At 47.9% G+C, this 17,508-nt stretch overlaps 1 protein-coding gene across 1 annotated transcript in view; it reads left to right on the top strand.

Moving 5' to 3' along the window:
• The window catches only part of YIPF4 (Yip1 domain family member 4), a 313,908-nt gene that overhangs the window by 15,303 nt on the left and 281,097 nt on the right, over positions 1-17,508 (top strand). Inside the window, exon 2 of the mRNA XM_069607969.1 lies at positions 2,122-2,275. Within this exon, the coding sequence (XP_069464070.1) occupies positions 2,122-2,275 (154 nt within the window). The remainder of the gene's footprint in view (positions 1-2,121; positions 2,276-17,508) is intronic.

Here is a 17,508-nt window from a genome sequence, read left to right as displayed (position 1 = left end):
GCCACGTAGTTGGTAGTGGCTAATAATGTGTAGGAGCCCCCCCACCGGGAGGGTGCCCAGCAGCAGCTGGAGTGGTGCCCCCGGCACCAATGGGAGAGATGTGGCGGTCTTGCTGGTGGGGCCCAACGGGGCTAAGGCTCCGGTGAGGAGGCTGGCTTCAGTGGAGGGAGGCGGGAGCAGCCGCCGCAGAATCACCCGGGCCAAGGGGCCCCAACAAAGGGAAGAGCTGGAGCACCAATGTCACGGCCGTGGGATGAGCTGGGCCAGCGCCTCACCGTGGGATGGACAGGGCCAGCTGGACGTGCGGGCGGCCCCACGCGAATGCTGGGCGAAGCTGTCGGGCGAGAGGAAACCGGCGGGACCAGTGCGCCGCCAGAGCACCTGGGATCCCTTTTGCCGGGGGCCTCAGCAGGAGGAGGAACCGGAACGTCTCGGCTCGTGCAGGCAGGCAGGACTGCGTGGAGAGCTGCACTGGATCGGGGCTCGTCCAGCCGAACATGCGGGTAGGCGAGCTGCGTGAGGAGCACCAACAAAGTCGGGGCCCCTCTGGTGACACATGGAGCAAGCCGGTCCAGGCAGGAGGGCCGCTGATGTAGAGCCGTGAGGTCAGGGCCAGCTGGGAGTGCGTGTGGTCCCCACACGGGAGCCGGGCGATGCGGGAGGGAGCAGGCAGTGCCAGCGCACTGTCAGTGCGAGCCGGAGGGGATCCGATCCCCAGAGCTGGACCACGGCAGGCGATGGAAGGCCGAAGGGCCGCGGGGGCAGGGACTGATGGTTGTGGCCGCCATCTTGGAATTTGCGGTGCGGGCACCCTTTCCCTCGCCGCGTTCTCTGTGAACCTGGGACCGTTAAGCACCCAGGTTTTAGCCGGTGATGCAGGGGAGGCTCCGGTGTCTCATCCTATGTCGTGCTGGCGGTTAGCAAGGCATGAACCGGCAAAATTGCGCTAATGGCCCCGGACCCATGCGGAGGCCATCAATGGAGCTGCCACATCGCTGGCACTCCAGGCCACGCCCCCCTTCCCGGCCCATCTTGATGAACTGTACGTCTCTTCTATGTCCGTTTCCTCAGACCAAAACCACCACCTCCTGATGTAGTAATTTTCCCCTCCTGACTTCTTACTCTGCTGTGTATTGTTACCACATTCACTTCTCTGACAGTACTATATCACATTAGTACAATAACCACCTCTGGGATACTAGCACTACCGCTGTTTGCTCCTGCTCTCTACAGACTGCTCTGCTCTCTAACTAAATGAAAACGCCAACCTTCTGGTCCCAGAATCGACCTTGCCTGAATGTATGCCTGGGCTTTTATAGAGCTCTGGGCCCTCTCACTAGGCCGGACATTGGATAATGGTCTGCATTTGTCATTTAAGGCCAAAGGTGGTTTATGATTGGATAGAGCTCCCATTCTCTCTAGACCCTGTTCAAGGTGAGGGGCAGACTAAACATATAACAGGCATTGTAGCTATTTAGGATTTCTTCAGTGTTTAGGGAGGGTTGAATAGGGCTGTGGGAGCAAAGGACAGCCCTGTATTATGTTGCTGCTCTGGTAAGTCTACTTTGGGTGTACTGAATCCTATTTTGGATCTTTTCTGGGCATTCACAGTTACCTGGCACGTTTGCCGGCTTTACAAGAGGGTCAACAGATTCAAACCGGTCTGAAAATGTTGGTATAATTTTTGGGCACCCAAGGCTTCTTTTTAAAACTCATGGTTGCTAGGGAGATGTTCCATATTGTTGTACGAGGCCTGCTGGGTCTAAAGTTAGTTACCTGTCAAATGACTGGAAACAAGGGCAGGTTAGCAAGGTATCTTCTGCATTCCACTCTTGGACCCAACATCCACTGGCTCAGGGAGGCCAGCAGCCTTAATCACAATGTAGGTGGTCCCCAGAGTCTGACTTGCTATAAAGCCCCTGAGCAAAAGACAGCCATCTCTACCCTTAAGTGATCTCTTCTACACTGCATCCTCAAACTTGAACCTGAGATTCCTCCACTTTTCATTCTTCTCCAAAAAGCCCCCCAACCCACTGAGCTTGCTCTACAGTTTGTTTTCCTGTTCTTCTTCTTTGAATATGTTGCGTGTGCTTTCTTTCAATCATTTTCTTTTATTTGTAGATCTCAGTGGCTCCATTGCATCGCCTGATGTCAAACTTGACCTTGCAGGAGAGTTTGCCAAAGAATCTACAGCAACCACATTCCTCAGACAGCGAGGGTACGGCTGGCTTCTGGAAGTAGATGAAAATGACCCTGAAGATATCAAGCCACTCTTGTAAGTTTTCTTCAGTTGTTTTAATTTGCGTTATCTTTATCGCCATTTCCTAATATTTCGAGCCTATTGTTGATTTAAAGAACATTCTTTATTTTGTCTCCAGCTGTGTTTTCTCCATGTTGTGCATGCCGGGTTGGGGGCGAAAGTAATGTTTCCTTTTGATTTGTATGGATTTGCACTCATTATAAAAATAATCTTGTTTCCTTAAACTTAAATTTCTGTTGCCTTCTACGCTGAGAAACGCTGCACATTGTACTATGATGAATTCGGTGCAGTTATGCCTGATCTCCCACTGTAACCCCCTCACATGTGGCCAGGGTATTGCAACTGCTACCTGAGCCTGTGGGCGGATCACATGGGAGGAGACTGCCTCTGCTGAGATGTTGTGGCTCCATCGGGTGAAACATGGTATCCCCCATTTTGCCTTGAAAATAACCTGCCCATGTCTGAAACCCTCATGGCCTATTGTCATGCATCAACTCCTTTTCCTATAAAGGAACAGGGACACCCTTTCCATTGAATCTGTGAACCAACCCTTTCCATTAAATCTGTGAACCAACCCTGGCAATCTGATGGAATTACCTTTTTCAATTCCACTTGTAAATCAAACAGAACTAACTTGCCATCAAAGCCTTTTGAAAATTCTTATTCAAGTTCCATAAGTCAATTGTCGGCAATGGACTTCGGTTCCAATACTGAGACGAGGAAGAGAGAATGAAGCAAACGCGACCACAAACTAAATGAGCACTCTAGAGTTGAGAGAAAAATTCAAAGCTAGAACCAAAGAAACCCTAGTACCCCACATACACCTACACCAAAACAAAGTCCCGGACACTTATGAAGTGCCAGCGATCGTCTCCTTAAAACACTTAGTAGTTTCTTCCTCAAAATAAGGACACACGACAACCAAGTGCCTCAAGGTTTCCAAAGAATCCAATACTCCACAGAACCTATGTTTACTATCGGATGTATGGATGCCATCAAAAGTAGAAGGCTCTCTCCAATGCCTGATCTTCTCGTAAACCCGGCAATTGGTTGAGCCTGAAGCGCATGTAGGTGTCATGGTCATGAAGTCAGGGGCACAGGCATGCAGGGGTCGCATGTACAGGAGACCTGGGTGGACACTGTCCTGGCGCGTTGGCGCCAGGCTCATGAACAAAAATAAACCAGAACATCCATTTAACACGAAAAAGCTTTTATTATGGACATAGCACTTCAGATGCATTAACCTTGAACATTCCATCCATTAAGCAGCCCCAAGTGTATTCTTGGCTGTGGCTGCTAATGGATTGCCTTTGCACATGTTCATTCTCTAGGAGTGACATGGTGTGGCTGGTAAGCCGGCCCTAATGGGCGTGCCCAGAATCTCAGCTAAATAAAATGCCCCGATCCTCAAGACAGACGCTTTGCGTTATTCTGCACTTGCAAGCAGCGTAACGCTCAGTCGCCTGACTTACCTTTGAAGATCCTGCTTCCTGGACATCCTGCTTCCTGCCTGCATACTTGCCAACTGGGGGAAGCTGTTCTTATCTGTACATCTCTTCGTCGAACCAAGTATTCATCTTTACACTTTCCGGAACGCCAAAATCTTCATCTTGGCACTGCAGCACGACACGCTTCATCGTCGACAGCAGCGCCTGCAAGGAAAAACAGAAGACCAGGTTAGACATCGAAAAAACAGTTAGTTTAAGGTTGCGCTCCCCCTACTTTGCGCTTTTCCTTAAACCATCACTTACCTGCTGTCGAACATTGCGGTAGCATCCATCTTCCATCCGGCCGTGTCTCGCCTCTCACAGCTGCATTGAGGCTGCATTTCCATCTAAGCCTTAAATTCTAAGGGAAGAAAATTGGAGAGATATTATTGCGAGCACAAATAGGTGCAACATATAAAGACATTAAACGGAACAAACAGCATCACAAGAGCTCAAGAAAGACTTACCAATCATAAGGAGAAGCATAGTCGCAGCTGGACTGGACTAATCCTTACCAGGGATCAGTGAAGGAACTAGATCCCATTTGATGCGCCCCTGCCTGAAGTAGCAGGACTGAGAGCTTATCTTCCATAATTCACAGGTGAGCTTTATGGGTGGGCGTATGCTCACAGAAACCGTACTTTGGGGTGAAGGGTTCGAGAGGTACAACAATCACAGATTGGCGCACTCACACACTCTTATCTCCACACAGGAGCAGTATCGCCACGTACCGCCACTCATAGCTTTTCTACTGAGGGAGAGGCCTGAAGGGGGTGATTCAAGTTCAGAGAGGGCTGCAACCGTGCCCCAGTGCCTCCGCAGAGACCAGGTGAGCGTAACAGTGGGTCATGTGTATGATGGGACAAGGAAATCGCTGAAGGTACAACGCAATGCAATCAACTGTCTCTGCCCAATCGGTCCTAAACAAGATCTTTTTGATATTCCCCGGTCTTTGCACCAGGTCTTCGTCAGAGACCCCATTCCAAAGAAGTACTGAACTCATCCTTCCTATAAAATAATCTAATGAAGGAACAGTACGAGCCTGCATAACTAAGTTTAAATTCTCATACAGGGAATTTATAGGGGGGGGGCAATCATTCTTCTATATAAGGAGAGCTGTCTCCAAACATACCTAGCCTTCAGAGACACAAGGCAGAACTCGTGTCTAATGACTGCATATGGAATGGCCATCGAAAGGCCCAAAACGTCATTCCAAAGCTTCCCTTGTAGGATGTTTACGAAGTTTCCCATATTGTGGGTACATAAGTCCAGACCGTACAAAATAATGGACTCAAATTTGGCTAAGTAATGACACCTCAAGGGCAGCAGGAAAATGTATAGACTTTGTGCTTCAAAAACCTCAATTGCACAATGAGTTTTTTTTAGCTTTTATCATTTTATCAGCCAGAATATGTTTCCAATATTCAATGCTCGTTCTATTAGCGAGATGATAGCCCAAATAAGTTACGGTCTTGACTTGCTCCACAATATCTGGTCCCATAGTTCAAGCATAGTGCTGAAGCTTATTTCTACGGGATAGAACCAAGACCTTGGACTTGGAGGCGTTAGGCAAAAGATTGTTGTAGAGAGCATATCTGAAAAACAGCTGCATTTTAGTTCTAAGGCCTCGCAGAGTTCTATCAAGGAGTATAAAATCATCTGCGAAGGCCATCCACTCCAGCGTAGCACTTCCCAACCTAACGGGCGCTATGGAAGGACCCGGCCACAGTCTCTCCACATAGCAGATATATAGGTAGAAGAGCGTACGTGCCAGAGTACACTCCTGTTTCACCCCAATGCAAGTATGTATTTCGGGAGACAAATTCCCATCCTCGGACAGACTAACTCATATAGTGGTATGGGAAGGGAGAAGGGCAATCGATTGTACCAATTTACGGGGAATGTTCATCGAGAGCATTTTATGCCAGAGCCTAGACCTTATATATAACACCATAGAAGGCTCTGTCCTTTCTAAAGGGGCTAGATACACTTCCCCCAACTGAGAGTTTTGAACAAAATGTCTTAAGATGTGTCAAGATGGTCGCATTGAGTGAGGTGCCTAGCTCTTCTCGACACTCCACCTGAAACGGACTACACGGTCCACCCTGTCCCGCAACAGATATCCCTTTTTACTGTTTCTATTAACAATTATGTACTTGTGTACTTGGCTATTCTTTTATGTATTCCTCTGGCTCTTGCCAATACAGATTTCCTTTTAGCCAGCAATTCCTGGGCCCCCCTTAGCTTTGGGCCAGTACTTGGATTCTCACTTATATACCCTTCTGGGTATTTTCATGACTTTATCAATACTTGTTTCCTACTATGCATTCCTTGATTTCTGTCTCATGCAATACTTTGAATCCTCCTGAAGGCAATGTGCTTTGTATTCTGTCTGGCATTCAAAAGTGTGTTCAATCAGTTTAATTGCACTCAGTATCTTAAAAGTACTTGTTCCGGCATGCAAACATACTTTGTTACTTTCAGTTCATTCGATATTCTCAAAGGACTTTGTTGTGCGTTACCAGAGCGCTCCGGTACGAGTGTGTAACTGCTTTACACTCATCGTTGGCACATGACAGAGTCCTTCTCCTCGCTGTCCTTTGCAACATGCTCCTCCAGGCCTCTCGTCTTCCCAGCTTCCTAAGACTGTGCCTCTCCTTAGCTGCTTTTGCAGACAGCACTGCTTGCTATCCTGGCTTCCCGCAATGGTGTCTGGGGTCAATGGGAATTCCACAGCTTCCACGAAGCAGACCCGCTCCGGATGGTTCCCGGACCTCCGGACTCTTGCACAGCAGACCACGGCTCCAGCATTTGTCTCCTGCACAAGACCGCTCCTGGCACCTGCGTCTCCAGCTTTCTTTCTTCCAGCCGGTTTCCCTTCTCCCAAAGCAGCTGGCATTTTTCTATCCATCAGGCTTGCTAACTGACCCCAGGTGTGGGTTGGTGAGTTTTATTACCTGACTGCGGAGAACTCCGACGGACATGCCTGTTTTTTCCACTGGTATGCCTCCATAGCCCTCTTCTTCGTCTCAGTACCAGAGAGGTGTTTGGGATGGTATGATTTAATAAAAGGAGCATTTCTAACTGTGTATCAGAAGAATGAGGATGCAGCGTCCTAGTTGGTCTCTTCCTCATCCCAGTACTAAGGCGTTGTTTCTGGGGGACAGTTTGGAAGTAGGAAAAGGGAAAGGCTTTATAATACCCTACAAAGGCTTTAGGGATAGAGGGCTCATTGTGGAAAGGGGGATACCTTATCTCATCCTCGGGTTCCTCTACCGCTCTCCCCAGGTCACCTCACTGCAGGTAGTCCTCCCTCGCGTATCCACCCCCAGGGTCGGGATCTGGTAGCAGCGGCTCTTCCCTGGTCAACTGGGAGGTCCTTCTCTGTGGGGGAGAAAGTGAGGGCACCCTCTGTTTCCTCACAGGGTCTAAAAGTCAAATTGTATTATCTATCCAAGGCTACCGCATGACATGTGACCTACTCTAACCTTGTGTTAGTTATGTGGGATGGATGTAGGGATGCCTTCCAAATACTGTGGCCCCACTTGTTCTCCTCCCTTTCGTACCCTTATGTTCTTCATGTATCTCGGTTACTCTGCCTTCCTATACCAACTCTTCCCTGCAACTCCAACCACGCCTCCTCTTTCTCTCCCTATGTCTTCATACTCTGTCCTTCTGATATCTCCCTCTCCTTCTGCTACGTGGCTCCACCCTTTTCTGTCACAACTCTCTTCTCTGCAATATTATACTGATACAAATGTCAGTTAAGGTCCGCCCCTTGTCTCTGAGCGGGTTGCTGTGCTGGAGGAATAATGGCCTTCAGCAGTGTATGTCCCAGTTTATGTTTGGATGCCTTGTTGCAGAGACTTTCCAGGAAAGTTGGTGGAATAGAAGCTTGTTCTAGACTGCTCTGAAATATGTCTTTCATAGAGGGCGCGTCCTCGCTCCTGTTGTTGGCGCCTGTTGCGCACCTCTTCCTCTTGGCTGTGTGCTGCGGTCCCCATGGCTACGTGGCTGTTCTGTTTCTCAGGTTGCTGCCTCTTTCTTCTAGTGACGTGTGTACTTCTGCTGGCTGGAGTGTGTGGCAGGGGAGACCTTGATGGGCTATGTTCATGCACATGATCTGTCTTGTTTGCCTGGCCAGCATTTGGTGGTGTAGGCTTGGGGTGATACAATATACACAAAGGCACTTGGGGTGAACACAGGACATGGAGAACCTCAACTGTCACAGTCCCATTGGCACTGGCATCCTCCCTGGAAAGCCACCCACCCCAGACCAAGAAGTGTTCACATCCCCTTGTGACAGGTAGGGTTACTTTTTGCACTGACTAATTGTTAATGTTAAAGGATATTTGTATCGCGCACTATCACCACCCAAGTGGTCCCCTGGCTCTCTGGTGGATCTGAGAAAGGGGGTGGGGAGTAAGTGAGATTGAGCGGGGAAAAGTGCAAGTGAGCAGTGATATGCTGTTGGCAGCTTCAGTTAGGTTAGCACTGTTTGCTGAGCTTGGGTGTGCTTTTCGGTTCGTAGCCGTCTTGTTCTGTGGTGAGAAGATTGGTTCTGTTGTGATTTGTTTTGTTGTTGCAGTGTAGTAACGTTTGCTGTGCTTTTAGGGTTGTGGTTGTGAGTCTGAGAGGTGTATGCAGAAGGTTGAGATTGTTAGTGGGTTGGTTATTGGCCTCGCTATCTGGATGTGGTACGTACTGATGTCAATTTCTTTCTAGATATGGCGAGTGAATATCTACACTGGATGCAGCATTGGGTAATATTCACAATCCTGGCTTGATGTTATGCAAGCTAATATTCACAATTCCATCTACATGTGGCATTGCCTAACATTCACAATCCTGTCTAGGTGTGACGCAGGTTGATATTCATGATTATATCTAAATGTGGCCCTGGCTAATATTCGCAATCCTGAGGTGACTCGAGCCAGCATTTACCATCCTGTCTAGATGTGACGCTAGCTAATAGTCACAGTTCCATCTAAATGTGGCACTGGCTAACAATCGCGATCCCGTGTAGATGTGACGCAAGCCAATATTCACAATTCTATCTAAAGGTGGCCCTGGCTAACGTTCACAGTCTTGTCTAGAAGGGATACAAGCTACTATTCACAATTCTACGTAAATGTGGCGCTGGCACCCTGATAGGGTTGTTGCTCGTGGTCTTGTTCCACCTAGCATTGTTTCTCTAATCCTTGTGGGAGTTTCCCCTTTGTCGATTCTAGGTGTTGTTTGAGCCGTCATGGGTGCTGTTAGCCTGTTCTTTGGCATTTTCTGTTTCATTGTTTCATTTGTTTCCCTTTGGTTCCGAGGTGTTGGGAGAGCCAGGTTTTTAGTAGTTTTCAAAATATTAGATTATCTTTGGTGTTTCTTATTCCTTTCGCGAGGTTGTTCCATTTTGATGCCAGGTGGGAGAAAGAGGAGCCCCATAGTTTTTTCTTGGCGTGTGGCTTTAGTTCCAGACAGATTTCATTGCTTGATCTGAGGAGTCTCATTGGCTTGTAGATTTTCTTTTGTAGGAATTCTGCTCCCTTTCCGCTGATTGACCTGCGTGTCATGCACATGGTTTTGAACGTGATACGTTGTTTGATTGGAAGCCAATCTAGCATTTTTAGCGCTAGTGTGATGTGATCTCTCCTAGTTAGTTTGAGGAGGAGTCTAGCTGCTGCATTTTGGATGTGTTGTAATTTCTTCAGGAGGTTTTCCGACATCCAGAGGTACAGGCTGTTTGCGTAGTTGATTCTTGACATGATGAGGGCGACTTGTCAGTGTTTTGTGGGTGAAGAACAGGAATGGTAGGATTCTTTTTGTTCAGTGAAGGAGGAAGAAGCAGTTCTTAATTATCGCGTTAACTTGCGATTCTAAGGTTGGTGCGTTGCCCATTAGGACGTCCTGGTTTTTGACTACCTTTTGATGGTGTGGGTGCGGTGGTGTGGGTGCAGCTCTCATTTCTATCGGCCAGGGTATGTAGGTGGTGTTCTCTAGGTTTTTAGATTTAATCATGATTTCTGTCTTTCCTGGGATGATGTTTTTAGGTTTTTGTTGTTCATCCAGTCATAGATTTATTTTAGACATTCTCCTAGAGTTCAGTGATCTGCTTGTGTATCTGCGCTTTTGTAGATGATTTGAGTGTCGTCTACATAGTTGTAGCACGTAAGATTGTATTTTCTGAAAATCTGTATTAATGGAGTCTGGTAGATGTTGAAGTACAGTGGTGATGGTGAGGATCCTTGTGGTACTCCACCGTCGTTAACCCGTGGAGTAGATTTGAAGGGTTTTATGCATACAGTTTGTTTTGTTTGTTAGGAATGATTTGATCCAGAGTAGTGCCACCTACGACATTAGTCATTAGAGTCATTCAGTCATTCAGGTCATTCAGGACGCTCAAATTCCCTCTGCCGAATCCCTGTCCATCAAACTGCCACTATCACCTAACCACACAGCAACAGTGCACCTTATCTACCGACCACCAGGACCCATTTCCTCATTCATAGAGGATATTGTATCCACCGAACTAAACCTAATTCACAAACTATCCTACTAGGGGACTTCAACCTTTGTTTTAATGCCCGCACGAATAATAATGCCCGTGATCTAGCTAACGCCCTATCAGACTTGGGTCATACCCATATTATTCATGAGCCCACACATATCAAAGGAAGAACATTGGACTGGCTCACCAACCTTAACTGCTCGATCAATCTTCTATCCAATGATCCATGTATTTGGTCGGATCATCATAAAATAACCTTCCCATCAAAGCCAACACACAACGCCCTGCTCCTATCATCGCTCCAGCCACCCGCACTAGAAATAAGAAAGACATTTCACCAGATAAACTCCTACTGCTATTACTTCCCCTTCTTGACAACGTGGCCACCTCCGACCCCACAGTCTTAGTAGACATTTACAATCAGGCATTACTGAAAGCCTTGAATACCATCGCCCTCCTAAAATTGCGAAAACCTAAACCACAACGTCACCTGAATACATGGTTCACGCTGCATCTTAGAGAACTACGTAAAACTAAGAGAACGGCAGAAGCACATTGGAAAAAGTGCCCTTCAGTAAATAATAAAAATGAACAAATTCTAGCAACTTCTAGCTATAAACAAGCTATTATACTTGCCAAAAAATACACCTATAACAAAAGGATCGAACAAGCGGAATCTTAACACAAAAGAACTTTTTAAGATTCTAAAAGAATTAGAATCCCTGATTGCCCCTATTGATAAATGTGTCGCAGATGCACTATGGTGCAGCAACATCCAGAAGGCACTTCTAGATAAAATAGCCTGTTTACAATCTAAAATCAATGCGAGAAAAGGCTTGTTACTTGCTGACCCTGATCACAAACAACTTCCTAACAAGTCACCTACCTTTGAGCCAACCTGTAAACCATTTAGTTTCTCAACCCTCTCAGTTTGGGAAGTAGAAAACATCATTAGGAAACGTAAACCATCGAATTGCCAAGGCGACGCTTATCCTGCTCCGATTATCATAGAAGCAGCTCATGAACTGGCACCATTCATTACTAACCTTATCAACGCCTCCTTCAAAACGGGAGTAGTGCCTGATAACTTAAAAGACACTTGGGTCATCCCACTAATCAAAAAACCCACTCTTGACCCAGCCAACCCGTCTAACTATAGGCCGATAACAACTGTACCCTTCTTACTAAAGATACTAGATAGAGCAGCCTACCTGCAAATACAGGCTTATCTAGAAACAAACAATCTTCTGGGACTAAGGCAATCTGGCTTCCGACCTCTACATGGCACGGAAACTGGCCATATAGATCTCACTAATCAGATTCAAATTTTAAAAGACAATGGCAAACTAGCACTGCTCTTATTGCTTGATCTGTCAGCAGCTTTTGACTTGGTCAACCACCAAACGCTTTGCCACCACCTGAAATCTGCAGCTCACTTTTCCGATGCAGCCACTGCCTGGATCAGCTCCTTCTTGGCTAACAGAACCATGAGGGTCTTTTCTCCTACTGACTCGGCTGAACCCTCACTAGTCCCTTGTGGTGTCCCGCAAGGCTCTTGCATGTCCCCAACGCTCTATAATGTATTTACAAAGCCCCTTTTCGATATCCTTGACTATCTGGGTGTCACGTATACTAATTATGCGGATGACACCCAGATACTCATTCCTATCTCTGGCGACTATGAAACTGATAGGAAAACCCTCAATTAAATATATGCAGTAATACAAGCGTATATGGCACACCATGGACTTTGTCTCAATGACGAAAAAACAGAGTTCATTATCCTTGGTACTCACGCTAAACTAAAAAAACTAAATACTGCTTTCAAATCGTTCACTATTGATGGTAACCCCATCCCTGTCTACTAAAACCCTTGGTATCTACCTCAATGCTACATTATCCTTCACCAAACAAACCAATGCAGTAGCATCTTCAGCCGCCTACACATGTAAACTTATTACTGCATGTAGGCCGTTTATCTCCACTCCCAACTGCATTACTCTTGCTAGAATATTAGTCTTGTCCAAAGTAGATTATTGTAATGCCCTCTACTTGGGCAGTAGCCGCAAAAATATTCACAAACTACAAGTAATTCAAAATAACGCCATTAGGGCAGCCCTCAACATCCCTAAGAAGTCTCATATCTCTGAGACTAGACGTAATCTGCATTGGCTCCCAATAGAGCACAGAATATTCCTCAAAGTTCTTGTCCTTATCCACAAAGCCAGGGCTAACCTCGCACCATCCTACATCTCTAACCAACTTACCCCACACACATCTACAAGTCCACTTAGAACAGCTCAAGTTAACACTATGTCTATACCGAGATTCAAACTCCATAACTCGGGAGGAGTTTGTTTCCCTGTACAAGCCTCAAAGCTATGGAACACACTAACTTTTCCATTCAGGTCTGTAACCTCCTTCAACCTATTTAAACCCAACACCAAACGTTGGCTTCATGACCTGGACACATTGACAGCTTAACATCCTAGAGCTTAGATTTACTGCCTACCCACTGTACATATTGTAAATAATATTACTATCTGTCTCACCTTCGGCCCACCGCCTTAATTGCAACATGTATGCTTGTACCTGTAATACCAATGTATGTATTTATTTGTAACCGCAACTATTGCAACTGTTGCCTACTGCTTGCTAATGTAACTGTACTCTTATATAACATGATCAAAAAACGTACGTGTCCGTATGCCCCTGGGCCTGGTTGTGCTTTATAAAACAAATACAAATGTCCGTTATACCTATTGTTTTTTTTTTTTTTTAAATATATTTTTATTTTTTCTCAACCAAACACTACAACGAAACATAAATAAAAACACATCAAACAACAAAACCAAACAAACAAAAAATAAGGCACTGCAATCCCCATCCCTCCCCCCTATGAGCCTGTAGAGTGTCCGCCATCAGTGTCCGTTCTGTGCGGTGGGGCCTCATCGCTCTAAAGTCTAGCCGAGGCCGATCCCGCACCAAACAGCTCAGCTAACAATAACTTCCATGCCGTGAGAGAGCCTATTTCTTCCTCATCCCCTGCCATACTGCCATCTTGCCACGCTGTCGTTTCGGCATCCGCCCATTTTTGGAGATTTCGCCACCAGACCTCCACTCGCGGCTTATGACATTTTTTCCACCCCATGGCTATCCTGCGTTTGGCAAGCACATAGGCCAGATCCTTAAGTTTCTCAACATGTCGAAGCTTACGCGCCCTGGGATACCCTCCCAGCAGACAAGCCCAAGCCAAATCCACCTTAAGTGTGATACCCCTCCCTGCCAGCCTCCGCGCCACTTCACCCCAGTAGGTTGCAATCACTGGGCACGCCCAGAACATATGTATCATGTCCGCATTCTCTTCGTTACACTTGGGGCACGCCTGGCGCCCACTATCCAGAAATTTGGAAATTCTAAGGGGGGTCATATATGCCCTGTGCGTAATATAGAGCTGTATCTGCTTGAACCTGGCGTTCCTCGATACCTTTTTGTGGTACCCCAGGGCGCGCTCCCACATCCCATCCGACATCGGGGCCCCCATCTCCGCTTCCCACTCCAGTCTCAGGTGCCCCAAATCCTTCCCAACCTTTGTCATCAACATCTCGTACAACCTAGAGACCTCATGCCCACCCTCTGATGCGTCATACATTGTTTCTAGCGTGGCATCCAGTTCATCGGCCAAAGTAGTTTCGGGCCACGTGCTCCGGACCTCCCGGACCACCCTATGATATGTTACATATTGACCCCTGTGTAGCCCCGACCCTGCTTCCAGTTCATCGAACTCCATCAGGGTCCCATCCTGCCAGATGTCGCCCATAGTGATCAACCCCACTGACTCCCAATATGTCCGGATAATAGCTCTCAGCTGCCCGTCTTCCTTTGCCAGGGCGACCAGAGGTAACTGCGGCATACACGGCAAGGGGTCACCCATCATCCGACAGGCACGCCACCATATGTTCCCGCCAAGGGCTAGCATCTTAGGACGCTCTTTCATCAATGAACCGGTCACCCAGATCACCTCCCGCAGATAGAAGGGGGAACAGTCTCTCCCTAGCAGCCTATGTTCAGAGGTCTCTTCATCTGAGAGCCACCTGGCCACGTATTGCAGTTGCGCCGCAATATAATAGGCCTCAAAGTTCGGCAGCTTCACGCCACCTTTCTCGTAAGAGTTCTGCAATTTCCATAATGCGACCCTGTTGCACGTGCCGTGCCACAGGAAATTCTTACACACGCTATGTAACTTAGCGAAAAACTTCCTAGGTATCATATACGGGATGTTATTAAAGTAATGCAGAAGCCTGGGCAGCACCACCATTTTAAGCATAGCTCCACGACCCATCATCGCTAAAGGCAATCTTTCCCAGAACCTCATGCACCTCTCAAACCCACAGCTAGCTCAGTATTATGCCTGTGTTCTTTTTCGGTCGTGTGATACACGTCAATGCCCAGGTACCGGAAGGAGCTCGTCGCCCACGGGATCCGCAGCACTGGCAACCTCTCTGCCGGTTTCCCCACATAACTGCCTAGCGGGAATAGTACGGATTTCTGATGGTTGACCGCTATGCCGGACAACCAGGCGTACCTCTCCAATACCTCCAAGATATACTGCAAATTCTCTTCCGGATGTTTCAGGTATAACAGCATATCGTCTGCATACAGGGATATAAGATGGCACTCCCCTCCCACCTCTATACCCACCGGGTCATACTGCTGCCGGAGGTAGATTGCTAAGGGTTCGAGGGCCAGTATGTACAACATTGGGGACCAAGGACACCCTTGCCTGGTGCCTCTGCCTAACTGCCATCTATCTGACACCACTGCGCCCGTACTGTTATGGGTCGTCGTTCACCCCCCTCTGTGTGCAAAACCCAGCCACCTGCACCTCTAGCACTTCGACTTCCTAGTGCAACTACCAGAATGAAGGGGAGATTTGTGGCGCTCCCCAAAAGAATTCGGCATTATGCTGCCCTATTTCATGCACGATGGCAGCTGCCGTGGAAGTTAGCAAATCGAAAACTACATTCCCCAGAAAACCTGGCTCCGTACGGTAGTTTGCCGGTAGAGCCTCGCATTGGCTTGCCCCGCCTCTCTCACTGATGTAGTCCATGGAGGCAGCCAGGGCGCCGCTTCTGTTTACAGCTACTCCCGGCATTTAGAAGTTCCATCTTCAATTGCTAAAACCTCCTTGTTCTTACGGATTCGACTCGGACTGTTTACTGGACCCTCTATTTTTGGAATACCCTTATTGAACAGCCTTCCCGTGTACCAAACCTGTTTTTGCTTCACGGACCCCGCTAGAAAAAGTTTGTCTTTGTTATTGCCTGCCTGTGTACCGAAAACCGATTTTCTGCTGGACTTCTTTTCTACGCGCTTTTGCCATAGTCCCTGTCCGCTAGTGTACCAGACCTTGCCTGCCTTCGACTTACCTATCTCAGGAATAGCCATCCCGACTGGTTGTTCTGCATCGCGCCAGACCTTACCTGCCTTCCACTTATCTTCCCTGGAACTACCATCCCGACTGGTTGCTGTCATCATCCTTCGTTCATCAGTGGTAAGACTTTCTGCTTCACAAACGGAACATTTGGAATGCACCCGTTTAATCCGTGCATTCAAGGACGCTCTGCAGCTGTGCACCATCCCGAATCCAGTGCGACTCTCGTGCCGCCCGGGTATTAGCATCCTACTACTAACATTTCCTTTTTCTTATTTTATCCCTGTCGTTGTGTTCTAAGCTACTCAAATCCTCCATTCATTCTCCACTGGTAAGATCCTGTCCACCTCTTGAATTGTGTCATAGTTTAAGCCAGTTAGATACTAAGTCTTGTTATATTCCTAGGTGATTCCCGGATTGTGCTGCTCTTCTATCCTACGGGGGGAAAAAGCCCAGGTATTCCATCAGTTAGTAAGGCTTACAGGGGACAACTGTTACCTTCGTGTTACTCACTTGTTATTCTTCCTTTACAGCCTGGTTCGTGGCGGTGTGCTTTCTCCCCGCCCTTCTGGGTGATCAGTCCCCTTGTCTGGTTAGATACAGCAAGTGGTCATATCATTTTGAAGGTCTTATTCCCTCACAGAGAGGAGGCTTGGGTAGAGGCCCTACCCAAAGCTCTTCAAGCAACTTCCTGGGTTTTGGATACTCCCCGGTTCCACGCACTCATCTCACCGGTGAGTAACACGTACGGACCCTAGCCAGAGGCGCACTATATAATAGCTCGGCCCACCTCATATAGCCTGGTCCCAGTCCGAACCGCCCCAAAGCCGCCAGCAGCCACGGCCATCGAACAGAGTCGAACGCTTTGACCGCGTCCAACGCCACTATCGCCATTTCGCTGTCCTCACTGCCCCCCCATTCCACCACCCTGTGAAGGCGTCTGTGATTGTGAGTAATATTCCTGTTCGGGACATAGCCCGTCTGGTCAGGATGGATCAGCTTGCCTATTACCCTCTGCATTCTGGCCGCCAGGACAGCTGTTAGGATCTTGCTGTCCTGGTTCAGCATTGACAGGGGCCGGTAGGAGCCACAATCATGTCCCGGTTTATTGGGTTTGGGGAGCGGTACTATAATCGCCTCCCTGAGTGATTCCGGCAGCCGCCCCACCTCGAACGCTTCATTAAACATCTCCAGCATGGGCGGGAGCACCTCCTCTCCATACGCTTTATAAAACTCACTGGGGAACCCATCCGCTCCTGGGGCCTTGCAAGTGGGTAGCTGCCGCACAATCTCCTGCAACTCCTCCAGAGTGATCGGAGCATCCATCTCCTCTCGCTCTTCGTCACTTATCTTGGGCAGGCCTATGTCTTCAAGTACTACCTCTATCTCCTCCCGGCTTCCCCCCCTCTCGATCCTCATATAACGCTTGATAATATTCCGCGAATGCCCCATTCACCCCTTCCTGGGTGTCGTCCTCCACTCCCTTTTCAGTGGTAACTGATCGGATCGGGGATCTTGGGGTCTCGCTCTTATACAGCCAAGCAAGAAGCCTGCCCGTCTTGTCTCCCCCGGCATGCAACCTCTCAATGTACTTCCTGTAATTCAGATTACAAAGCCTGTCCCAATGTTCTGCGCACCTCTGCTGCAGATTAATGACCTCCTCCGTGTCCGTCCGCCCCTCCCCCAGCTCCTTCTCCAACTCAATCTCGGCTATACGCAGATCTGCCAGGACTCCTCCCATTAATCCTTTGGATTTCGCAATGGCAACCCCCCTCATTACAACCTTAAAGGCCTCCCACAAAGTACCAGCCGACTTGACGCTGCCTGT

Source organism: Ambystoma mexicanum, chromosome 4q (assembly GCF_040938575.1).
Source record: "Ambystoma mexicanum isolate Mex_15411 chromosome 4q, UKY_AmexF1_1, whole genome shotgun sequence".
NCBI classification, from domain to species: Eukaryota; Metazoa; Chordata; class Amphibia; order Caudata; family Ambystomatidae; genus Ambystoma; species Ambystoma mexicanum.
Note: the sequence above shows the minus strand (reverse complement) of the source record. Positions and strands in the feature narration are given on the sequence as shown.